Genomic DNA, 26,856 nt, shown 5'->3' on the forward strand with positions numbered 1-26,856 from the left:
AGCAGCGCAGAGGCAAACGCCAGCCACTCTGGAGAGTCATGATCCATGACCGTCATAAAGCAGGTTATGTAAACAGCTTCAGAAAGACCCTAATCATGGAGCTGGAGGAGGTTACAAAAACTCATTCCTTCTTTCACATGTTTGGCTGTGTAAGAGGGGTCATAGAAGATGCATGGGGCCATTAATTGAGGAAGCGTCAGTGAAAACTCTGATTCATGAGGGTGAAGTTCTGTGTGTGGTACATTGCCCCCGTCACTTTCCGTACCTTCTTAATGTTGGAGACGAGACCTCGCTATACTTGTTTCCCTGTCTCGCTGTCAGTGGGATAGTTGCCGCCCCTCCTCCCGAAACACCCTTCTCTTTGTCCGTCTGATTGGCTTGGATTGTGTGTCCGTTGATTTTAGAGCCAGAATCTCTCGGTTTGCTGGTCGTGGCGGCAGTAAGGACATGCGTCCGGGAGCTCAAGCTTGACTCGATGCTGCTTGTGGACGATCGGTTTCCGTTACGGGCCGCAGCTCCAGAACGAGAAGGTCGAGGTAGACTTCGGTACTGCAGCATTGAACGAGCACTGGGGGACAGGTAGCCATCTTCTTGAGGGGGCAATAAACCATCCACAGCCCCTTTTAGTGTCCCTCTCCCACCAACCAGAAGGGCGGAGGATTTGGGAATCTTGCCCAGGGTGGCGGAGCCGCTGGTAATGGTGGCGCCACTCGCTGTCACCAGAGTGTAGCTGGAGGTGGTCACTACAGTAGCCGGGCCGTGGACGCCGTTAGGCTTCTTGAAACCAAATGTGCTTGTGGGGACTCGTCCTGCAGATGTTTTCTTGGCTTCATCTTCGCTGCTTCGACCGGCATCCGAGGAGGAATGCGGAACGATGTTGGAACTGGGAGACCTGCGGCCTTTTTCGGAGACCTTGGCGTCATCTGTTTTACCTATCGGACAAAAGAATGTTACAGCTGGGCGAGTTGATAATGCTTAAAACTTGCAGATAAAGTCAACGCTGTGTGCAGGAGGTCAATGTGACTGGGGGGGGGGTATCGTATTGCGATTTTTCTGATACAATTTGTGATTTAAAATGCAAATAATAATAAAAACAAATCTCCAAGTTTGCTGTGTTTGTTTGTAGGGTTGCTCAATCTGTCCATTTTTTATTTGTATACCAATATGACTATATAATAATAATAATAATGTTTTAATTGTTATTATTACTTCTAACAAATAGAAAATAATTTTACAAAATAAGAATCATGACTTATATTTCACTGTATTATGCATTTAATTTAAGCAGTTATTTAAGAAAAAAAAATATTATGTATTTTACAGTCCAACTGATAAAAATTGTGAATTAAAAAAAAAAAAAAATTAAAAATTAAATATCCAGGTTTGCTGTGATTGCTTAAAAATTATATTTAAAAAAAGGGTATTTTTCTTTTACTAATGTAAATAATTATTTAAATTAATATTTGAGAAAATAATTTAAAGTACATCTTAAAAAAATTCTAATATTTACTGTATTTATTCCTTTTTCAAACCATCAAGCATTTATTTTGAGTTGACAAAGAGTTAACAACATCTGGTTTATATGTGATTTCCATTACAAGTTTGGGAAGATGGTTGGTACATGCAGTGTTCCCAACTGAATATTATAAGTGATTCGAAGTCAAACAGATGAGGGGATGGAGTTAATTTGGATCAGCCTTTACTGTGAACCGAGCTGCTCTAAAGGTGATGATACATGGGGTAACTTTTTGAGTAATGTAGGGCTGCACGGTTAATCAAACACAATTAATAGCGATTGTCATGCACATTTTGTCAGTAAAGCCAGTTCTGTGATTAGCAGTAAATCTCTATCACCTGCTTTCAAGTGGAGCAGCAATTACTACAAAGAGCCATAGTTCTCTGACAAGCTATGTAGAGATGATATAATCGTATTTCCAGCGTGAGAGCGCCCTCTGGCCTCTGGACGTAGATTTACTGCTGATCACAGAACCGTGCTTCACTGAAACATATGCATGACAATCGCAGCTTCTGCCTAATCGCGATTTATTGTCTTTGCGATTTAATTTCGATTAATTGTGCAGCCCTAGTATCCAGATAGAAATTTGTTGTCCATGCCCCAGCAACATTACTCAAAAAAGTTGCACCTTGAGATGCTGAAAACTCTGGACCATGAGCTGCTTGTGTGTAATAGAACACAGTGCCACGATTCACTCTGAAACACGCAGCACATTACTTGATTCAATCTCATTCGATTAATCATGTAATCACATTTGGATTCGAATTTTTAGCCTAAAGACGAGCATCACTGACCGGCTGCAGGGGAAATATTTTCAAAACACTTATGGAAAGAAAGCACCTACCTGTCCCTTGTGTCTTAATCATCCCAGTTCCTGTTGTTACAGTTGTACTCTTCGCCCGCGGTTCGGTCACGCCCACCTGCGCACTCATGCCCCTCCTCCAGGAGCCCGTCTGAGTGATGGGTGCAGTTTTCCGTCCAGAGCTGCTCTTATCTGACTCCTCCGAAACATCTGAAGGGTTCCGCCGCCACTTCAGAGCCGCTTCCATTTTGATGCCGCAATCCAAACCCCCGTCTGACTTCATCTTGCCCTCATCACTGGACCGAGCAGTGTTGCGTTCGGTTGCTGAATGCTTCTCTGCATCTGTCTGAGGCTACGCAAAACAATATAAACTTTCAAATCAACATTACGAATGTATTAATATTAAAAAGTATAAATATTCCTTAATTTATATGAATCAGACACCACATTTTAGAACAGATTTATTATATGCATATTAGTAAGAATTCAGATATTTTCCAAAGTGATGTGACATAAACATATAACAGATGGATAAATCGTTAATGATATTTATTGGTATTAAGTTGACAAACTTTTTAAGGGAATTAGGCTCCAAAATTTTGAATTGAGTTGTTAGTTATCAATATATTTACTTATAATTACCTGTTTAATTCTATTTTAGAATGAACACATCTAGCATAAAACAACAAACAGCACTTGGCAGTAGATTTGGTGGTTTTAGAGTTTGTAGGGTTTTTTTCTACCCAAACTTACCATATCAATATAATTCGATTAGTCCAGCGAAATATAGAAATGAAGCTTGACCCAACCTATTTGTTTTAGACTGCATATTTGTTCCAATGTTTTATTGAGATGTGGCATGCAATTGCTTGAGCTTAAATATTGAATATTAAGTTTCTATGCAATCAACAGCACCTATTTAGCACTTTATGAAAGTTTCAAGAAGGGGAATGTGAGAGTTGGGTTCAAGTAAACGTGCTGGGGACGTGCTGTAAATACTTAGCAAGTACATGCCAAGTTATTCTACTACCCCAAACCGTAACCTAACAGTCTACTAATGCTCTAATGGAGGGTTAATAGAAACGTAGTTGAAAAGTTACTTATAGTTAGTAAAATGTCTGAAGTGTGGTCTGAAGAATGGCTTAAGATCTCCAAATTTCAGGTTTTACACCACTGGTCTCGCACTCAATTCCTGGAGGGCCGCCGATCTGCACAGTTTTTCTCGAATCCTAATCAAACCCTAATCCAGCTGAACTTGATCCAGCTAAACAAGGTCTTGGGGATTACTAGAAAACCTCCAAGCAGGTGTGAGCTGTGGCCCTCTAGGAATCGAGTTTGAGACCTCTGTTTTACACAAAGGAGCATGCACAGATATGTGATATTGGATCAAAGCGTTCATAAATGAATGCATAACAGTGTGTGTGTGTGTGCAAATGTGCACGGCTCATACTGTACCTGTCCGTTCAAAGCCTTACGGGCCGCGGCGGGGGTGTTGGCATAAGAGCTTATAGAGGAGCTGGTGTTGATGTCATCAGTATCAATAGCATCACTGATCCCACTGCTGACTGAACTACTGTCATCCCAACTGAAAGAGAAACAGACACAAGAATTTTTAGACATTACAGAATTCTAAGCCTCTGTTTCCAAAGATACAGTACCAATTTTATGGAACGTGTTATCAAGTAGAAACATTATACAGAAACACATCCTTGGACTGAAAAAAGAGCACTAGCAGTGATTTTTGAACCATATCACAGGTCTATGAAGCCCTCACATGATAGGCTTTTAATACTGTACATTTACTGTACATTTTTGAATCTGTTCATGGTCATAGCGGCAAACCAGAGTAACTGATAACTGTGTTTAACACCATCCTCCCACTCCCGGGTGGTCACCATCATTCAGACCGTACTATGACAACAAAAGAAAGCATAAACACACACACACACACACACAAAAAACACACACACACACACACACACCAACTCAAACACACCAGCCTCACAATGGTACAAATCTATCTATCCATCTATCTATCTATCTATCTATCTATCTATCTAGGATATTAGTCTAAAGGGTGTTTGAAGGTGAATCAACAAACTTTCTTTTGCGTTCCTTTTCTCTTTCTTTGTTTCTTTAGTAGAAGCCACAAATGTGAAGTCTAAGGACAAAGCACTGATTTCTCCATAAATCCCATATAGACAGGCTTTGAGTCTTTAAAAAATGTAACCAAAATCAGCCTTAAAAGATGCCACACTTTCCTATGAACCTAAAAGGATCGCGCTACAAATCTATAACACCCTTTGCTTGGCTAACACCCAGACTGAAGGATTTGTAAATCAGATATTAATTTAAAGAACACACATTAACATCCACTAACATCCACCTTATTTTTCCAAATACAAATAACTCACTCTACCTGATTCGATGTCCGTGGCTGCCACAGATGCCAGTAGCCGGGGTAGAAATAATGAGACTGATTTCAGGGAAAAGATGCCTCATGATCTTAAATGCTCAAAATGTAAACTCCCTTGCTGTATTTATTCCTCACTCCTTCCTGAATCTGCAAGACAATCCATGTACTCCCTCAAACCTCTGCCTCCTGTCACTCTCTCTCTGTCTGAGTTTTTCTCTGGTAATCAGATCCTTGAGAGGGACGTTTTAACCCTGCAGATCTCCGGAGATGGACCAAGGAGCCAGAGAAACACTCACTCACTTTCACACACATCCACACACAGACAAACAGAACTGAGGAGGACAAAGAGAGAGTGATAATGGAGGCCACAAAGACAAAAAAAACAGCTTTCTCTCTTTCACACACACACATGCACATGCAGGAACCACCCTTCTGGGTCTAGGATGCTAATTAGAGATCAGCGTTTTGAGTGTAGCTTGAATGAGGGCTTCTCTTTGGCTCGCTACCCTGCCATTACTGTCTCCAGTGGCCCAGCAGGCTAACCAGCCGGCCTGCTTTAAACAGCACCTCTGCAACAGCCCACCGCAGCCTGCGTTTCTCCCTGAGAAACAAATTCTCCACTAAAACCTGCGGGGGTGACGTCAGTTACTTCAGCACGCACACACATCTATATCATCTAAGCAGACATAATGGTTATTCAAGAAACTGTATAACTAAGAATTAGAGCTTCATCAAAAAATTCACACTCTCACTTACCTCATAATTTAACAAGTATTTAATATTAAATAATTTAAATTAAACCATTAACATATTTCCCATAGACCTCCTATTATCTGGAATATATAAATATATAATAGACATGTTTAATCTGTGCTAAATCTCAATCTGTGCTAAATGTGGAGTTAAATCTCTACTGGAGAATGCATTAAGATGTCGATTATGCTGCTTTTAACTGCCTCTCAAAACCCAAATGTCCCCCCCCCCCATTCACAATCTGGTATCAATGCAATAAACCTTAGCACGGGGAAAGAGGGAGTTGGGGTTAAACCAGGCGAGTGTGTGTGTGTGTGTGTGTGTGTGTGGGGTGGAGTAGGTTAACTGGCAGGCTTTTAAGAAGACCGTTACGTTCCCAAACATTTTGGGGCATTCCAGACCTTTCCATGCTCAGCTCTGCGGTAGAAGAATGACAAAGCTCCTTCTGACCACAAAACAAAAAGAGGTCAACAGTCTTTTTATTCTTTTGTCTGCGGTTATCGTTTTTCCCCCTTTTTACATGCACATTCATCAACTTGCCTCATAAAGGTCTCTTCTGCCAGCAGACTTCAGTTTAGGGTTGGTCTGATTCATTTGAATCTTCAGTCCAAAAAGTTCATTTTTGGATGATTAAATGCCTGCTTGTTTGGAGATAAATAAATATTTGGCATGTATCTGAGGCGTATCACCTGATTTGTGCACCAGCAAACCACATAAGAGCTACATGTGAGTTATTTATGCCCTTTTCAGCAAATCTCTTTATGTTCTCCTGCAAATAAATGTGGCACTTTAAAAAGCGTTGTGCCAGGTTTGTCATCAATGACTGAGCATAAAAGGATTTGTGTGAATAAATCTATGTAAATAATGTAAAACATAAAAAACAGAACTATTATTTCAAGATAGTTAATTACCATAAAAATATAATTGATCTTTTTTTTTTACCCCCAAAGAAGTTCTTTACTATAGTTAAGAGATTTCTTTTTCACGGTTAAGTTAACAAACTATTCACTTTTAGAACAATACATTTTTAACACCTACATAAACACATATGCATTGAATTTAGCATCTAGAGTGGACGTACAGCCCCATCCCCCCCCACAACACACACACACACACACACACACGAGCAGTCACAGTCTCTCATCTGCCCAACTTTCCTTAGCAACAGAGCTTTCATCATGGCCTGAAAGAATCGAGCATGTGAGATGCCCAGCATTTCTCTGTCTCTGCTCATAAGGTCGGCCTGCTTTGAATGCTTAAACATGATCATCATGTTGATCCAGTTACCTGTAATGTGTGTGTGTAATCACACTTAAAATCTGCAGACTCTGAGGTTTTAAGGAATATAAACACAGAGACATGCACACATGAAACACTACAGCGATCAAGATCCCATAACTAGAGTTTATGTTACGCTGTATCAGTTAACACTGAGAAGAGCAGAGGCCCATCCATCTGTTAAATGTATCTCATATGATCTCGCTATCAGCATTTATGTAGAAGGAATGGTGACGTGCTCTCTGTACTTTACTACCAGCTCTATTTCTTTTTACTATTTCTAAAAATAACCATAACATCCAAATAAACCCTGATATATTCAGTATATAATATACAGTATATATATAAGTCCACCTACCCCAAACTCATCACTTTGACTTCACCGCTCTGCTTCTTAAATGCTGCAAATCCTAACTGTACAATTCCAGATTCCCGCTTTTCCAGGGCATGTCTTTATTCTGTTTGCCAAAGGTTTTCTAAGGTTTTCTGAGGTGCTGGGAATCTTGACAGATGTGGGCCATAAGAGAAAATGTTTTCATGCAAGTAGAAGCTTACATTAAAACAAACAAAAAAAAGTATTCTAATAAATACACTAGATTTCAAATGTTTTACAAATGTTTTTCCAAAAAAAACTTTATGATTTTGAGGTGCAGTTATTTGAACAGAAATACAGTAAAAACTGTATCAATATTTAAAAAAATATATTATTACAATCTAGAAATATTTATGTTATTTAATTATTATTATTATTGTATTGTATTATTTTGATAAACAGAAATTTTAAAAGTGATTAAAAATGATTATTTAAAATGGAAATATTTTGTAACAATGTAAAATTCTTCTCTTTTAATCAGTTGAATGCATTAAAATGTCCGTGTACAGTTACAATTTTTTCAAATCAGTAAAAATCAAGGAGGTCCAGCACAATGCCTCAAAAGGAAACTAAGTAGCTAGGTTTGACATTATCTCTTACATTTCATTTTTACAAACTATAAATTGTTCATGTACCCAAGCAAATAACTGAACATATTCCTTACGATGCTAGCAAACCTACAAAGTGCATCTAAAAACGATTCTTATGAAACAAAGAAAAATGTGCACAAATATTGATATAAAAATTCTAGACTTTACAAAAGTTCATACTTAAAATTGTCATGATTAAAAAAAAAAAAGTCTCTTTTTTTTGTCTAAACTTCCAACTAGTGTAAGTGTTTTTAGACTCCTTTCTATGAGATATATGAGAAGCCCATGTCCAGGACACCCACATACAGAAGAGAGAGATGGGAGGCCCTTTACCCAGGTGTGTTCCGGCTGCACAGGTGTGCTGCAGACAGATCAGACCGACGGGGAGAGGGAACAGGGCCTGCGCAAGCAAAGAAAAGAAGGATCCTCCAACAACATCACACTCACACAGTTCCCTATCAGAGATCCACTGCACCTGCTCAGGAAAATATAAGCTAGCTTTGCCTCTTTATGCCAACTCTCTCTGTCCTTCAGCGTGCACTACAGCTGAGAGCTGGCTGTTTGAACGCCTGTCCAGGAGTCATCTGAAGTGCTCTGACACTCGAACACATGGTGGAGAAACACGGCTGTGTCATTCCCAGGGCCTCTCTCAAGCTATCTCTCTCTCCCTTTTATCTACACGCCTGCCAGAAGAAGTGTTATTTAAAGCAGGACACCCCAGGGACTTCTGAAATGTTCTCCTCTTATTAGGACACTAGAAAACAGCGTAATGATTCCTGGTTCATTTCGTGAGCTGTAAATAATAGCATATCATAACAAGAGGAGAAGATTACAGATAGATCTGATCAAAAGAGAGAGACAGAGAGAGAGAGAGTTTGAGGGCAGCAGAGACAGTGGTAGATGTTTAGGAGCTGGAGGTTAACCACAAGATCCTCAGCGCAGTGGAGGGGACTTGCTTTTAGAAAAGAAGGAGGGGAACCGTCCGAAATAGAGGGAGGCTTTTTATGGCGCATGGAACACCCATATTATATCATTTCATCACTGTGCTGTTCATTTCCTCTGATGTGCGGAGGCTGAGGGGGACGGGAATATAAAGATAGAGAGGAATTCCCCCATGCGCTCATCCTGTGGTCAAGTCCTAACAAGACAAACTTTAGAGAGGGGGTAAGTAACCCTACCCAGTTTACCACTCTAACACTGGCGACAGTAACATAGTGCAAAATGGTCAAATGCAATTATATAAAAGATAATAGGTTATTGTCTCCAGACAGTCTTTTATCGTATTCAAAAGCAGCTGTTTTTAACAGATCCATGCAAATGGTCTAACACAGAGACAAGCTCTGTCGTTTTGGTGAAGAGAAGAGAATTCAAATCAGTTGGGCTGGGTTGCTTTTTGTGTTTTGGGACAATACGTCATGTGACAAATGTCATTTGCAAAACTGAGGATTACTAAATTAGACTGCATCAAGTAAAATAATAAAAAGGTACTGCGAAATACACGTAAAAAAGTAGAAATATTAAATAATATATTTTTAAAATGATTAAAAATTATTTTATTTAGATCATTTTAACCTATTTAATTAGTGGTTAAATATTTAATAGATTAAACAGAAGAAAAAAAACTACTAAATAGAGACATGATATAGATTAATTTCGATTTTAGTATTACAAACAACTTTTAATAGAAAAAATAAAAAGCATTTAAAACTAGACTTTAATAGAGTTTTAATACCAATTTAGATTTTCATTTTTAAATAAAAAAAACTCTCTTGCATTTTAGATATATTTATACATAATGTAAAAGTGTGATATTGTTTATGCAATAGTCAAATGATGGCAACTGCCTATTGAATTGCCACCGGATGAGCAATTTCCATAGCAGAATTAGACCTCCATTAGATCACTATTAGGATGTCCACTTGATATGATTTAATCTACCCAGATATGAAGTATGGGCAGCGTTAAAACACACAATCTTCCAATATTTTCCACAGTCACACGAATCGTACTTTTCCCTCCAGCTGAAGGACTAAATGTGGTGATGTAATATCTGAATGAGTGGCATCTCATCTGGCTCACACACACATCTGTCCCTCTGCCAGCCAAATGACTCAAACACATATAAATACACACGCTAATTAAATATGATCGTTTAAGAGGGGCAGAGGGTTACACCCACAACCTACTACCTAGATCTGCAACAGAGAGGGCTGTGGTGACAAGCCATCATTTTCTTTTGAAAGCTAGTGGAGTGTGCACGCTCAGCTCAGTAGAAGACCTATTTTTTCTTTTCCTTTCTGTAATGGAGCGTGCCATCATCCACCAGAGCCACCTTCATAAAGAACTTAACATAGACCTACAGCAGCCTAGAAAACCAATGCAAATATATATACAGACAAAACAGAAGCTGATATTATTATCATACCTCAAATGCAGGAGTGGATCCACATTTTGTGGATGTATAGAATGCAAGATTTGATGATGATCAGGGTGTGAGGGGTTTTGGGTACCTGTCGGCGTCTCCCTGGCCGGTGGAGGCGTTACGCTGAAGACTTTCTCGTACCATTGCCATTCCATCCGGCAAACGGTTCAGTCGTCGTGTATACAGACTCAATCCCCCATCCGTCATGTACCTAAGAACACACAAACAGAGATCCTACATTACTCGTCCAATCCAAACAAAAACTGAATGTAAAGAACATTCAAAAGCAAAGAAAATGTTTCCAGATACATTATAGCCATTGACTAATAAAAACCACAGTGCAGTTAGGTCTCATATACTTTCAATTTAAAATAATTAAATAAACTGGTAAATAATATTACAGTCATTGACCCAAAAGAAGTCACTAAACAACAAAATATAATATAATATAATATAATATAATATAATATAATATAATATAATATAATATAATATAATATAATATAATATAACAATAAATAATAAAGTGGTCTAGATATCTACTAGATATCTAAAGTAGATTTCTCTCACATATTAACTGCTAAACAAATAAATTCAATACTATTAAATACATAAATAAATACTGCAGTCATTAACTAAAACAAATCACTAAATAAAAATATAATATAAAATGATATTATATAATTATAATATAATATAATATGACAATAAGTCCTGAATAAAGACACAAAATTGATCACGATTTTTTTATAATTCTTAAAGAAATGAATGTCAGAGAACTCTACATAATCTAGATCATTTAAATACATTGGTATATTATATTATATTATTCAATACATGCTACTAATAATGGTCAGCATATCATACCAATAAATAAAAAGAACAATGCAGAGAATAATATTCATTATAAACAGTATAAAATAAATGCAGTTTCAGGGGGGGGGGGTTCAGCAGCAGAAATAGAAATGAACATCTCAGTCAAAAAAATATGTTAATCAGTCTTTCAACTAATACAGCCCTCATGACATCCAACCCCCTGCTGGTTTAAATCAGGCAACAGGAAGTAAGTGTGTGTGTGTGTGTGTGTGTGTGTGTGTGTGTGTGTGTGTGTGTGCGACATGAGGTTAGTGGGGTCAATGATTCACAGTCGCTCCGCAAAAAGGAAAATGATCCATCATGTCTTCAGAAAAGACTTCAAATTAATCAAAAATGATAATCACACATAAATGAACAAAGGTCACCCTTACACATATACACATAATATTCTTGAATAAATAAATAAAAAGCATCCAAAAAGTGTAAAAACAATCCTCAACCATCAGCTAACTGCTGCTGTCCAATAATAGCAGATCTGTGCATGCAGTTTTCACTGAAGCAACAGCACTCATTTCTTTATCCATTCATTCTTTAACCCACGTCTATAAGTTTTAGGAGGGTGAAAGGGCTACCTGGAGAAAAACAAACTCTCACATAACTCAAACAAAAACAGATACTCTTCCAAATATTTGCCCGGTCACGAGATTCCTCTCACTCTGCTACAGTTCCCACTGGACACGGGAATAAAACCCCCAGTCTTCACGCTCAGCGGACTCACTCAAGGTAAGACGGTTGTGTGTCTGTGAATCAGTACAGTGCCTCTTTGTGTAAAATACTGTCCCATCATATTGAGAACGAGCTGCTGGAATACTGCGGCTATATAGTTAGCCAAAAACCTCCAGACAGCTAACGGTGCAACATCTCTGCTCAGACCACCTCCACGTACCTCCAACTCACAATTTCCCTCCATATTTCTGAGAGTATGTACAGTAGGTGAATCTCACAACAATGTCCAGGTTATATTTCACCATAAAATCTTAATTGTTATGAAAACAATGCTACGCTTTGTAAAAAGTGAAGTTACTAGGGCATTTGTATAATATAATGCATCAATGGCATTACATTTATAATATAATATAATATAATATAATATAAAATAAATGCATGAATGCCATAAAATGAAAGAAACAAATGCAACTTAAAAAAAAAAAAATTCTAAAAATATTTTTTGGAATTTTATTTTGTGGTGAGATATGACCCAGATTTGACTTCAGACACATTTTCATAACATTTGCACTTAAATGATTATATTTACAATCCAATTTCAAACAACAGCCATCCCAGTTACAAAACTAAGAAAATAACAGTAGAAGCATTAATGGTCACATGATAACAATAATAACAAGTTGACAACAATGACTGACATACCTTCCACTGTTAAAAAATCCACCGGACGCTTAATTTGCTAAAACACAGGTGAGATCCTGTGTGAAATGCACACTCTCTGATGTGTTGTTGTGCATTAGCGGGTGAGGTTATGAATATGTTTCTCTAGTGCTGGAGTGTATTCTCTGTCTCTACTCTTCTGTATGTGAGTGGCTGGAGTTTGTGCCGGTGCGCTGGACTGTTTGGTGAGGAGGGAGGAGGCTAAACCAACCACCCCCTTCCCCAAAACACACACACACACCCTCACATAAACACAACCCCCACCCCATGAACACGAGAGCCTGGAGGGGTTTGGGAGAAGGTCAGCACATGGGGGGAAGAAAGAGGGGATGAGAAAGAGAGAAGCAACAGGAAAGAAAGTAAAGAGGAGAGTTAAGACTAAATTGATGACAGATTCAGTGTCTGAGTCTGACATTTGAAAGGCAAAAGGGCTGATCATTTTTAAAAGAAGTATGTCTGTAAGGAGTCATTTATTCACTTTTTTATATATATATCATACATGTATATATATATATATATATATATATATATATATATATATATATATATATATATATATATATATATAATTATTTATTTATTATACATGTGTGTGTGTATATATATATATATATATATATATATATATATATATATATATATATATATATATATACACACATTTAATTATAAAGAGACAGATGAATAGAAATTAAATAGCGATTTTATTTATATATATATTTAAGTGAGTGTGTGTGTGTGTGTGTGTGTATATATATATATATATATATATATATATATATAAATATAGTGTCAATAAAATTACATGAAAACAACTTATTATTATTAAAATCACTAAATTATATTATATTATATTATATTATATTAGAAGTCAAGAATTCGAATTTAAATTTGATAAATGACTGAAAAAATAAAAATAATAATTTCAATAACCCAAATCTGGCTTGATTTTATCTATGCTAAAGACAATTCATCTGTTTTTCTGATGAAATCTGGGTGATAATTTTTTTTTTAAATCAATAAAAATATTTAAAATGAAAACAGATCAAATGCAAATGCAAAACAACAGCCTATATAAAATATAATGATAGTTAAAAAAAATTTGTTATTTTTTGAAATCCCCAAAACCTAAATTCCTGCATTCTTTTAATTGAATTCACACATTAAAACTATGAAATGTGTGTGAGTGTGTGTGTTTCTGTGTAAACAAGACCTATTCATGATCTGACAGCTACTGTATAATGTGTGTTTGGAGAGGAACACCGAGCTCTTAGCATGTGTTTTCTAACCTACTAAAGAAAAACCCTCTGTGCAAAAACCAAACAACCTAAAAGCTATAAATGCCTCCAGACTAGCTATAGATAAACTTTAACAAGTGACGTGATTTACAGCCTTGCCATCTTATTCCAGATGATTATTTGTTTTACAGTAATCTCAGTAGCTTTCCAGATGCTGTAACCACAACGTCAGTCATATGTCAGTGTCTTTTAACTAAAGAGCATATTCATTTCAGCGTGATACATATGACGTAATGTGACAAACCTGTCCCTCCATTATCAAAGTGCTGTCACGAACAGAGGAAGGAGATCATATTAGCTCAACCTGTATGTGTTCATATGTAGAGCAGCCTGGGGTGAAGCCTTTAACCCCGTCAGTCCTGATTGCACTGTGAAAACAACCACTTTGAGACCAGGGAAATCAAATCCGACACCAGTATCACGAGAGCCTCTTTCCGTTAGGGATCTGGTTCAAACATGTTAGTGCTTATATTTTCTATAGCCCTCCAATAGCAATCTCCCTTCCCTCAATGCTCAGGAGATCCTCTAGTTTAAGAGTCATTTATCAAAGCACACACGAGATTCCTTTTTCAGTCAAGTGTCAGTGTTAAGGACTTTACATTCAAAATGTCAGATTTACAATAGCACCCAAACGAGTGCAGTAAACGGTGAATTTGACAGGATTCTGATGCCTGGATTTCGTTAGACAATGTGATTTTGCATCCAGACGTCAGGCTTATGGCCAGATGTAATTGCAGCATGCCACCTGGCCCGTTCTCTATAATCTGGTAATGTTAGAAGCACTAGAACAGTTTGTAGTGTTCAAACCACACAGGAAGACTGTGATTGTGGGGAAATAATAGCACAAGAGGTTTCAATTGCACATTATCACAGCCAAGGTATGCAGAGAGAGCTTGTTTCAGCATGAAGGGGGCGGTGAATCTGTGTTACACTGCCCCTTCGATCTGTACACTCAGTATGCACTAAAGCTGCTTTAATTACCGCCTAAGGACCAGAGCTGCAAGGTGACAGTATTCATTGCATTTAATGTGTTCACTGCGTCATTGGACGTCGTATGTGTATACATCTGGATTTCAGTGCATCAGGACAACGCTGATTCACACTAAAGTCAACATAAAAACACAAAGTCCCAAATCCTGAGCTTTGAAGAAGAGGCAGCAGAGAGAAAAAAAGTATAAATCCATTTCAGATTTAAAGGGATAGTTCACTCAGAAATTAAAATTGTGCCATCATTTATTCCAAACTTGTATGAATTTATTTTCTCTTTTTTTTCTGTTGAACATAAAAGACAACATTTTGAAAAATATGGACCCCACTGACTTCAATAGTATGGAAAATAATAATAATAATAATAATATGAAAGTCAATGGCTACCAGCAAATGTTTGTTTACCAACATTCTTCAAAATATCTGCTATTAATATTATATAATATGCATACAGGTTTGCAAAAACTTGAGGGTCAGTAAATCATCTTCATCTTTGGGTGAACTATTCCTTTAAGATTACTAAAAAAGTCAAACATCTATAACAAGATGATATTAGTGGAATACAATACCGCCCATAGTTTGGCGTCTATGGAGCCAGAAGAGTCTCAATAAAGATAAATGCACACACTACAGTCACATATGCACACATAGGATTCATACATGCACACACATAATTCATAAATACACACACAGGATACACAAATGCACACAAAATTCACAAATGCACACACAAAATTTAAAAAGCACAGAAGATTCACAAATGCATACAAAATTCAGAAATGCACACAAAATTCAGAAATACACACACAATTTAGAAATGCAAACAACATTTACAAATGCACTCAAGATTCACAAATGCACAGGACAAGATTCAGAAATGTATTTCTGATGCACACACACATATATCTTGATTTACAAACTGCTTGCGGTCTGTGAACTTCACTGCATTTGTGTGTGAATTTTGAGACTCCCTTGACTTGGCTCGACACACAAATGCCTTTTTTTAAACAGGGAATGATCTGCAACCAATCAGATATCTCCCTTGTTTTAGCCAATCACAAGAATGCACCCCACGTGGGGGATTGTTTACTTATAAGCCAATCAGCAAACGACTCACTTTCCTCACGCAGCGAACGACTCACTTACCTCACACAGCCGGCGACTCACTTTGCGCAGCCAGCGACCCACTTTGCGCAGCGAACGACTCACTATCCTCAGGAGTCACGCAGCGAACGACTCACTTTCCTCACCCAGCGAGCGACTCACTTTCCTCAGCGAACGATTCACTTTCCTCACGAGTCACGCAGCGAACAACTCACTTTCCTCACCCAGCGAGCGACTCACTTTCCTCAGCGAACGATTCACTTTCCTCAAGCAGCGAAGTTGAGCGAACGATTCACTTTCCTCACGCAGCGATCAACTCACTTTCCTAAGCGAATGACAGCCGGAGACCCACTTTTCGCAGCCAGAGAGCCACTTTCCTCTCACAGCGGACCACTGACTCTCTCTTCATGTAGGGACTGAATATTATAATTAAAGTGACTTCTATATTGCATCCAAAAGAATATTTAGATATATTTAAATATTCAAAAAGGTTTAAACATTTTTTTTTTTTACTTTCATTAAAATATTTCAATAAAATGAAATAATTGCCTATTGCAAATTTATGAATCCATGGTTAACTTTTTTTCTGCAGTCACTGGGCTATATGTATTGAGACATTTTTAAATTTATATTTAGTAAAAAAATAATAAAAAATAAACCTGAATTGTAATCTAAACATCTGTATTTTCATACAATTTAATACAATTGCTGTGTGAACACGTTCATGTGATTGGCTTATAAGTAAACAATCCCCCACATGGGGTGCATTCTTGTGATTGGCTAAAAGAAGGGAGACATCTGATTGGTTGCTGATCATTCCCTGTTTAAAAAAAGGCATTTGTGTGTCGAGCCAAGTCAAGTGAAGTTCACAGACCGCAAGCAGTTTGTAAATCAAGATATATGTGTGTGTGCATCAGAAATACATTTCTGAATCTTGTCCTGTGCATTTGTGAATCTTGAGTGCATTTGTAAATGTTGTTTGCATTTCTGAATTGTGTGTGTATTTCTGATTTTTGTGTGCATTTCTGAATTTTGTATGCATTTGTGAATCTTCTGTGCTTTTTAAATTTTGTATGTGCATTTGTGAATTTTGTGCGCATTTGTGCATCTTGTGTGTGTATTTATGAATCATGTGTGTGCATCTATGAATCCTGTGTGTGCATATGTGAATGTAGTGTGTGCATTTATCTTTATTGAGACTCTTCTGGCTCCATAGGCGTCAGTCAATTTTTAATTTACTAATGTGTGTGCGCTAATAATATTATTCAGAAAGGAGGCATCTAATTAATTAAAAGTTAAGACATGCAAAATGAAAAAAAAAATATATAATTTAAATAAAAGTTATTTTTAACCACACTGATAATAATAAATGTTTCATAAGCGTCAAATCAGCATATTAGAAAGATTTCTAAAGGATCGTGTGACACTGAAGCCTGAAGTATGATTAAATTAAAAAAAAAATATATATTCTTATATAATATATTTTGCAATAAATTCATCATTTTAATATTAATTAATATAATAATAATAGAAAGCATTTTTTAATTCTAATATTATTTATAAATTCATATAAATTCTAATAAATATAAATTATAATATTATTAATTAATATAATAATAATAGAAAGCATTTTTAAATTCTAATATTATTTATAAATTCATATAAATTCTAATATTATTAATTAATATAATAATAATAGAAAGCATTTTTAAATTCTAATATTATTTCATAATATTGTTTTAACTGTATTCTTACTGTATCTATCGGTGAGAATAAAAAACATCTTTCAAAAACAATATATCTCATGACCCAAAACTTGAATGGTAGATTCTTTTCTGAATGTGTGCATTTACTAAAACAATGCCTAAATGTAAATTTGATGAACTCTGCTCAATACATTTAAAAAGGTAAACACAAAAACTCTTCTTACATAAGTAAAAGAAAAGCCTGTGGAAATCTACTGCCTCTAAACTGAAAAGTTAATTTCTGACCTGGAAGTCATGCACTGATTTATAATATCAATATGAAAATAAATTTGAACTAAGAAATTACCTAAGAAAAGTGACCTTAGACCTAAGAAAATGTGTATTCATATTTAGAGAACCATATCACCCTCTAGTGGCTACAATAAATCCGCGCTGCAAATATCCACAGAGATTTTCAAGAGTCTTCACAGAAAGCATGATCCATTTGAATCGTTTTATGCCATTTATGAACTCTTTAACTTCTAATGGAGGTATCTTTACACCAAATCTGCTTCCTTTAGGCACAATTTACACAATAATTGGTTATTAATAATCTAGGACCAACAAAGAGTTACCACTTGTGTAAATTACGCTGAGCACCTTTAAATTACCATTTAATTTTCCTTTCATCTGCACTAAACTGCATACCGAAAACGCCCGTAATTATCAGCCATTGGAAAAACCCCATTAGTCATCCGTCTCAACCACTGCCAATCATCTTTCACACTTACCCGCTGGTCAGCTCATCAGAGCGGGCGTTCTTAGCCAGCACGTCTCCATCACTCATGTAGCCGCTCATCTCCAGCCCCACACCTGCCAGGTCCAGATCCTCCACCCTGTCTCCCAGCTCCAGGCCACAGAGGGCGCTCCCACGCGCTGCCAGCTGCTTCCGTAGAGGAGCCGGGTACAGATACCGGCCCTGGCCGGACGGCACACCTCCACTGCGGGACTGATACCCGTTCCCAACCGAGGGAGCATCTCCTGCTTGTAGACGGGGGCTGGACTGACCCATGCGACTGGCCCAGGACAGCGGCGCGGGGCGAGATGCCATGCTGAGGATGCTGCGACTGCTCATTTCAGTAGTAACACTACCATCAAAAGTGGTCTCCAGTGTGCTGACAGACAAAGAACATTTAAAATTCACTTTAAGTCAATATAAAATCTATTTCATATGACCTTTTAAAGCTATGGTATCAATTGTACCATGGTACATATCTATAGTTTCTTAAAAAATACCATGTTAATAGTTGTTTTTATTACAATAGTGGCTTGCACCAAGTTGTAGAAACATTCCTAGGCTGTTGTAGTAGTATAGTTAATTCCAGGAATCCACAGTTACCATGGTATTTTGCACCAAATCGTATTCAGTTACAATATTTCCTTAACCTATAATATGAGGAAAGGTTTTATGCATAGTACTGAGGAATTGTAACCAATATCCTGACACCTCAGGAAACAAAAATGCCTCGCTGCACTCGTTTTGACCTAAAATGGACTTTATAAGCGGTTCACAATTACAGCATGATGCCATCATTGCAATGCAGTCTGGGTCAATCAGCTGAATAATCAAAAAAGAGGAACAAAGAAGGTTTTAAGAATAGAGTTAGAAAGAGCATGGTGGAGCTGCTGGACAGACTCTATTCAGTTAGTCATTTACAGTTAAAAGAGTCAAGCTGAAGAAAGGAATGACTACTTTCTCATAAGACAAAATAATGTGAGAAAATACTTATCTTAGCTGCTTTCACTCTGAAAGTTCTCCTGCTACATCACACTGTGGAAAAGTAAGGAACGGATGCATTTACCTGTGTGTGATTTGCGTCCCCCGCAAACTTGACATGGTCTCTTCTAAATTCTGCCGCAGGTCAGCAATATTTTTGACCGTCCTCAGACGTCTGGTCTCTGGATCTTCACCTGAAAATAAAGCATTCATTTTCACTCTTTATATCACACATTAGTATTTAAACACTTTTCAACAGTTTGGGTAAGATTTGTTTTCTTCTTTTGAATTTTCCATTCATCAAACAATGCTAACTATTGTTTTTCAACAATGACTGACAATAATAAATGTTTCTTAAAGCAACAAATCAGCATATTAAAATGATTTCTGAAGCATCGTGTGACAATAAAGACTGGAGTAATGACTGCTTTGCCATCACATAAATAAATCAACTTTTTATTGTTTCTGATCAAATAAATGAAGTCTAGGTGATTATAGAATACTTGACTTCAGAACATCATCATCAATATCAGTCTTTGTTTGTCCAAATGGTGCATTGATTATAATTACCATCAGGAGAATGTCTAAGAATATCAGATGTTTTAAACTTCATCAGCTGAACTGAAGAGTTACAGTACCTGACAGGTCCTCAGTAGAAGACTGGTTGATCTTACTGAAGCTACTGGAGTCACTACTACGACATCCAGAGCTTGGGTTTGTGCCTATGGGTCCATCTGCATCATTGTGAGACCTAAAAACACAAGGGTTAAAATTAAAAAGATGTCATTTATGTACATGCATACACATTGTCTGTGAAATTCAAGCCAGCAGAAGTCATGGCCTGACTAAAGGAATCCTCTATGGAAGACATACACAGGGCAACAGGTCTGTTTCAGAGGAAATACCAGTCGAACACTTCACAGCTGAGCCTGACGGGGAGTCATGCACATGTGCGCACACATACACAATTACCACTTTGTGGTTCCTGTATTTTTTAATGGTTTCTATAGCAGTCTTATTTTAGTATTATTTATATTCTACTATACATTTATTAATATTTAGAATTAGAGTTTTATTTTTATATCTTTAGTATTCATTCAAAAGCAATTTGTCACTATTAATTGTTTTATTTTATTTCAGTTTTAATTTTGGGATTTTTTTTAGTTTTATTACTCCAAATTAAACCTTTTTTTAGTTAGCTGCCAAGGTTATATTTCTAACTTTCTTTTTTTCTTCTTCTATTCTGGACTGCTTTAAAGAGAGAAGAACATTGAAGTTGTTTTTCTTTTTTTTTTCTTTTTTTGGAGTGTCAATTTTAGTTAGCAGCAAAATACAGTTGAAATCTGATTTTATCACACTTATTTCAAACCACATTCATATTCGTATCACAGGATTTGAATAGAAAAATCAGAAATGTGTTTCAGTTTTAATAGCCCAGTGTTAGTTTATTAATACAGATATACTGTTATTGTTTTTAATATTTTGATTTAGTGTTTTATGTTTACAATGAGTTAATTTATATAAAGTTGGATCTATACTACAAGAGCTATGATGACTTTCACCTATGTCGAGAGCGCATTATTGTAGCGAGAAAGTACATTAATATAATGCGCGAGCGCGAGTGTTCATACACGCTTACTTTAAGCAAAGTGGAGAGATTTGCGATAATAGCTAGATCTGGTTTGAGTTTCTCCTTTGATCTAAATCTATGTATTTTTTTAATGTATAGTTTTATCCTCCTCCAGATGTAGATCCAGGACGAGTCTCACCTGTACATGAAGGGTGCTACGGTGGCTGTGTTGGGGTGGCTGTACTGCTGCTGTGGCTGAGGCAGTTGCACACTGACTGTGTTGCAGGCCGTGGATTGTGTTCCGTTGGCCACCGGGATGGCGCTGTGGTGTCCTTTCCCCTCGGTGGAAGCGAGGCTGGAAGAGGACGAGGAATGCCGGCTGTCCCTATGAAGTCCCAGACCCCCTCCCAGACGCATACTGCGAGGCCTCTCATTGTCTTTACCACCGAGGGGCAACGCTGAACTTTTTACCGCTCCATTTCCAGTGTTTTTACTTCCTGGTTTTGGAATTCCACTTTGCACAGGGGCGGGGCTTTCTTTCTTGTTGCTTCCCACTTTGCCGCCTTTGGGTATGAAGCTGGCGATCTTAGAGGCTTTCCTGGGCTCTGCCTCGGAGGGAGCAACTCTGCTTGAGGGAACAACTTCCTCCCTAACTTCCTCTTTGATCTCTACCTTTTCTAAGGAAGGAACACGCTTTGACCCCTCTTTTCCATTTTTGTCTTTTTCTTTAGCTCGTTCTTTTTCCTTTTCTTTATCTATGGATTTAGTTGAGGCTTTTTTTGCTGTGAGCGCCCGGCTAAACGTCCGTTGCGCGATGCCCTTTAGTGCAATCTTTGGGCTGCTGGTTGTCGTCATAACGGCACTCGATCCGTTCGTGGGCCTGACATTACCATCCATTTCCTCAGTGGGTTTTGTATTGGAACCAACCTCGATTCTTTCGACTTTTGACTCTGTCGGCGTAACGGCGCCCTCTGCTGGCGTGGATGACTTGGAGCCTCCTTTGCTGTTGAAAAGTTTGAGTTTCTCCAGCATGGACTTCTGAGGCACAGCTTTCGGTGGGGGCTCTGCAGGCACGGGCTGCTTGGCTTGGTGATCTGGTTTGATGGAAAGCACCGTGGAGGGAGCGGTGGAGGTAGCAGTGTGCTTGGTGCTCTGAGATTTGCTTCTCCAGGGTTTGTTGCTTGAGTTGGGCTGGGGGATGGCTGATGATGATGAAGATGAAGATGCCACAGTGCTGGTGCTAACAGAGGTGCAGGCGGATGCCAGGGATGACAGAGTGTGCTCAGTCACGCCTTGTGAGGAGACACTCTCTGATGATTCTGGAGAGGAAATGACACGAGAGGTGATGGTGAAACACAGGAAAATCAAAGAGACAGTCATGGAGAAAGTTGGATTGCATATGTGAGAGGAGGAGTGAAGAGCAGTTCATACTCACATTCATATTTGTACCATGAAATCAGAATTTGAATTAAATCAGATTTCCTCTTAGAACCAGAAAAGTATCGGAGTTTGAATGGTCCAATGTTATTTTAGTGTATTCATATATATTTAGTGTATTATAGTGTATTTAGGATTTGTTCATATTTTGAATTAGCATTCCATTTATTTCTTTTTTTTATTATTTATTTAATCAGGAAGGTCCCAAAGAAATACAATCCTAGTCCTGGTCAAGATAAAAAAAATAATAAAAAAAATAAATAAAAATTGTAAGATTAAAAAAAAAAAAAAAAGAAATAAATGGAACTTAAATAAAATGTTATAGAGAACATTAAAATAAAAAATAAAAAACACATTAAAAAAAATAATAAATATATATATATATTATATATATATCATTTTTTATTTTTTATTTTAATGTTCTCTATTTTAGTAATCTTACTATTTAAACTTACGTTACATTTACATTTATGCAATTTTGCAGATACACCGCATCGAAATGTGTTTGAAATCCAATCAAAATCTCATTTTTGCAAATCAGTCAAACAGTCCGATCACACTTCATGTGGTTTTTCATAATTATGGAACACATAACATCATAAATGAGATGTTTCTTGGCACTGCTCTGACACATACATCATTACTATAGCAACAGATACAACAACAACACTGATGAACAGTCAGTCCTAAAGATCGGATCTGAAAACCAAATGAAAAAAAAAGATGTTGTGGAAAAAGTACCTGGGAACCAGGGAAATAAAGCCAAAATTAAATCAAACTGAATCAAAGGCTACGGAAACCAGGAAAAAAGTTTAACCGGAGATGAATATTGAAACTGTTGGCCCTGGCCATAAAAGGCTAGTTACTCCTAAGCTAATGTTATTCTAATAGTGAGCAGCAGACAGCCGACTGAGATCCATTCTAAACTGTTTACACTAACACAGCGAGAAAGACTTTAATGCCCATTCAAACACTGGAGGCCAAATTTAACTATCGTGCTCTGTGTGACATACACAATCAAATCTTCCTTTAAATAACTGACATGAAATATAAACTATACCAAAACCGAAATTTTAAATAATGCATGAAAATATATAACTAACCAGTGTTAACTGATGAAATATACATGCATTTTAGCACAACAGAATAATTCAAAATTCCTTTAAAACAAACGGTTAAATCAGCCAAACCTTGCAGAATGACATGCATTGCTCATATGAAATAATCTAAAAATGTCAATTATAACCATACTAATCACTGTAGTAAGAAATCTGTTTATAAAAAGCAAAGAAAAACACAAAAATTGCAATGAAATTAGCATGTTATCCGTCTCTCATTCACCTGGCAGGTCCATTTGTTAAAGTGAGCTGGTTTCACTGTTGGTCCAGCCTGTAGTGTCTCAGTAGTCGAGGAGCTACACTGCAAATAAAACACTAACTGCAAATAGTTCTCGAACAGAAACCCCGCTGTCCTTCTGTCCTGCCCCCTCCCTCTGAGCCTCTAGATCACGCTCAACACACTCGCTCTGTCAGCCGGCCGGTGGTCCAGACTCAGTAAACAAAACTAATGCTGCACATTACAAATGAGATCAAAAACTATAGGTTTATCCCAATGAGGGCCTAGTCGGAAGGGTTTGGATGTTTCCCACAGATACTTTACACTTATCAACTGATTACACTCAAATGTTCTTCTTATTTTTCAGGTTCAGAGTTTAATGATCTGACATTGGGGGGAAACACTGTTCCCATCTCATTCAGTTTGGACTTTAATGAGCGCCACAGAAACAAAGCGGCAATTAGGAAGTGATTAAGGTCCAATTAGCCATGCCAGCCAGAGAGAAGTGGGTCAGACCACTAATGACTTCCAATAGGTAGAGAGAGGAAAGAGAGGGGCCGAGAAGGGGACTGTATGGAAAAAAGACCTTGGTTATAGAAGTGAAAGTTGAGGGAGAGAAAAAGTTGAGCAGTTTTTGTCCGGAAACAGACCATATGACAATAAACTGTAAAAAATCGGGAGAAAATAATCCTATTGGTCTTATGTCATAGGGAAACTCTAGAGCAACTTGCTGCCCTCAGGGTTTGTGGCCCGTCTCAGTTCCACATTTCAGTGATTATTTCTCCACGGCAGAATAACAGCTAACCCCATTTCATTCTGCACCTTGTCAGTGTTTTTTCCCCTCTGTTGTTAAATACAGTCATCATGGGATTGTAAGATAATTCCAGTTGTTATTGGTCATGTTTTATCTTGTATTCATCATGCAAACAGGCCTGATTAGGCTAGTATTTAATTAAGCCAATATTATTCACAAATACAGCAACCGCTGTAAATAAAATCTTAAACAGCATATGGACCGGACCATAAGGTAATAGTTCACCCAAAAAATGAACATGTTGTTCCAAACCTGTATCATCTTCCTTATTCTTCTTTCTTCATATCCAGTTACTTTTGGACAAAGGGAATCAATGGGAACTGTTTTGTCACCAACATTCTTTAAAATAACTTTTTTTCCCTCCATGTTCCACAGAAGAAATCGAGTCATACAGATTTGGATCAACATGAGGATTAGTAAATAATGTTCTTTTTTTTGGGGGGTAGACTATCCCTTAAATGAAAAAATTATGTTATGTATATAAAAAAAAATATCAAATAAAATAAAATAAAAACTGCTGCTTTAAAATAAAATCAAACTACATAAAATGACAATGATACAAATACTGCTTTTGACAGCACTGATTTTAAATGGACTTCAATTTCAATCTCTGAAAACATACAAGCTGATTTTTTTTCTTGTCTGTTTTAAAATTGTAAAAACTTTCAATCTTCTTTCTAGCCCACTCTTGACTCAGGTCATCTCAGAACCGGCTCATGTCTGTTTCAACAGTGTCAGAACGATGGCACACACACAGAAGAGTTGTGCTCCATTGCTCTGTGATTCACAATCTCCCTCTGCCTTGCATTAAGCAGGTCACACGCAAAATAACAGAGCTAAATGCATTATGGGAGAATCGGTCGGCTGACACCATTTACTAACTTTCACTGTCACAAGACCAAAACATCTGAACTCTTCAACTGCACACGAGTCTGATATTAAAGTCTGATTATTCAAGAAAACATTTTTAAAAAGTGAACATGGGCATGCAGTTTGTAAAGTCTACCATTAGAAGAACCTGCTTTGAATTTCCTTTCAAATGCTTTGCTCACTTAGGAATATGTACAAACATACAGTTAAACAAAATTGAAAAACAGGACAGATTGCCTAGAGCATGACACTGTGGAAACTTCTTCTTTCTGTGACTCTTTCACTGCCTCCACTTTCTCAGGGCCACAACACACTAATTGGAGCTCAATTAATGCAGAAACTTCCTAAGCTTCGCTCACTCTGCTTTCAAAGCCAGTACCACACACACACACACACACACACACACACACACACACACACGGCACATTTGCAACATCTTTCAAACATCTCAGCTAGGGGTTGTGTGACTAGCTTCACTCAACATCATTATAAGCAGTTATTTCCAGCACTGACTGCTACATTAACTACTCCAAACTCAGCACAGAACAGAAATGTGCACAGTGAGCGCTTAAAGTCAACATGAACTCAGAACTGACCCAGTTTATCTTATAATGTGTAATTCATCAGCGCACGTTATTCCAGAAAATGTGTAAAATGCAAAACCTTCCTGTAGAAAGTCCGCTTTTGTTTTCTGTTGCTGCTCAACATTTGATTTCTTATTATTATCCATGTTGAAATCAGTTAAGCTGCTTATTTAATTTTTATTTATTTTTTATACCATGATATATTTTTTTCAGGATTCTTTGATGAACAGAAAGTTCCTGTGCCTTCAATTTCAATTTAATGCATTTTTTGCTGAATTAATTGCATTAACACTGATAAAAAAAAAAAAAATACACAGACATATATATATGGCTTATTGGTTAGAGAGTTTGACTCCTAACCCTAAGGTTGTGGGTTCGAATCTTGGGCCGGCAATACCACGACTGAGGTGCCCTTAAGCAAGGCACTGAACCCCCAACTTTTCCCCGGGTGCCGCAGCATAAATGGCTGCCCACTGCTCCGGGTGTGTGTTCACATTGTGTGTGTGTTCACTGCTGTGTGTGTGCATTTCGGATGGGTTAAATGCAGAGCACGAATTCGGAGTATGGGTCACCATACTTGGCTGAATGTCACTTTACAAAAAAAATTAAATAAAAATTCTAGCTCCATAGCTTTTATTTAAATGGAGAAGAATGTTCAATTACTGTTCAAACTACATATTACAGATTTAATTTGGAGAAAGAAACAAATCATAAACATACCTTATTCATATTTTTTTCTAGTCCATCTAAAACTTTTTTTTTTTACTATCAAATTTTTCTTTAAACATCGCCAGGGGCTGTAGCTAGTCAGCATTTTTTGAATAAATAAAATACAGAAAACAGATTAATTTGCCTAGGCATGATACAATCACAGATAATATATACACTGGAAGGACTCTGTAAAGACAAGCTTGTTCAAATCTGTTTTACATTCACACGCCAGCTGCCACACAAAAGCTCTTTAATGAAATCCTGACCAAAGC

At 37.2% G+C, this 26,856-nt stretch overlaps 1 protein-coding gene across 10 annotated transcripts in view; it reads right to left on the minus strand.

Annotated features, from left to right (window-relative positions):
• LOC113105544 (neuron navigator 2-like) overlaps positions 1-26,856 on the minus strand; it is a 171,919-nt gene that overhangs the window by 22,559 nt on the left and 122,504 nt on the right. For all 10 annotated transcript variants that reach the window (XM_026266663.1, XM_026266657.1, XM_026266664.1 and 7 more), the window contains 8 exons: positions 21,033-22,152; positions 19,902-20,014; positions 19,349-19,457; positions 18,278-18,661; positions 10,239-10,361; positions 3,774-3,903; positions 2,361-2,670; positions 266-932 (listed from right to left, as the gene is read on the minus strand). In XM_026266663.1, the coding sequence (XP_026122448.1) occupies positions 266-932; positions 2,361-2,670; positions 3,774-3,903; positions 10,239-10,361; positions 18,278-18,661; positions 19,349-19,457; positions 19,902-20,014; positions 21,033-22,152 (2,956 nt within the window). The remainder of the gene's footprint in view (positions 1-265; positions 933-2,360; positions 2,671-3,773; positions 3,904-10,238; positions 10,362-18,277; positions 18,662-19,348; positions 19,458-19,901; positions 20,015-21,032; positions 22,153-26,856) is intronic.

Source organism: Carassius auratus, chromosome 7 (assembly GCF_003368295.1).
Source record: "Carassius auratus strain Wakin chromosome 7, ASM336829v1, whole genome shotgun sequence".
Lineage (NCBI taxonomy): Eukaryota > Metazoa > Chordata > Actinopteri > Cypriniformes > Cyprinidae > Carassius > Carassius auratus.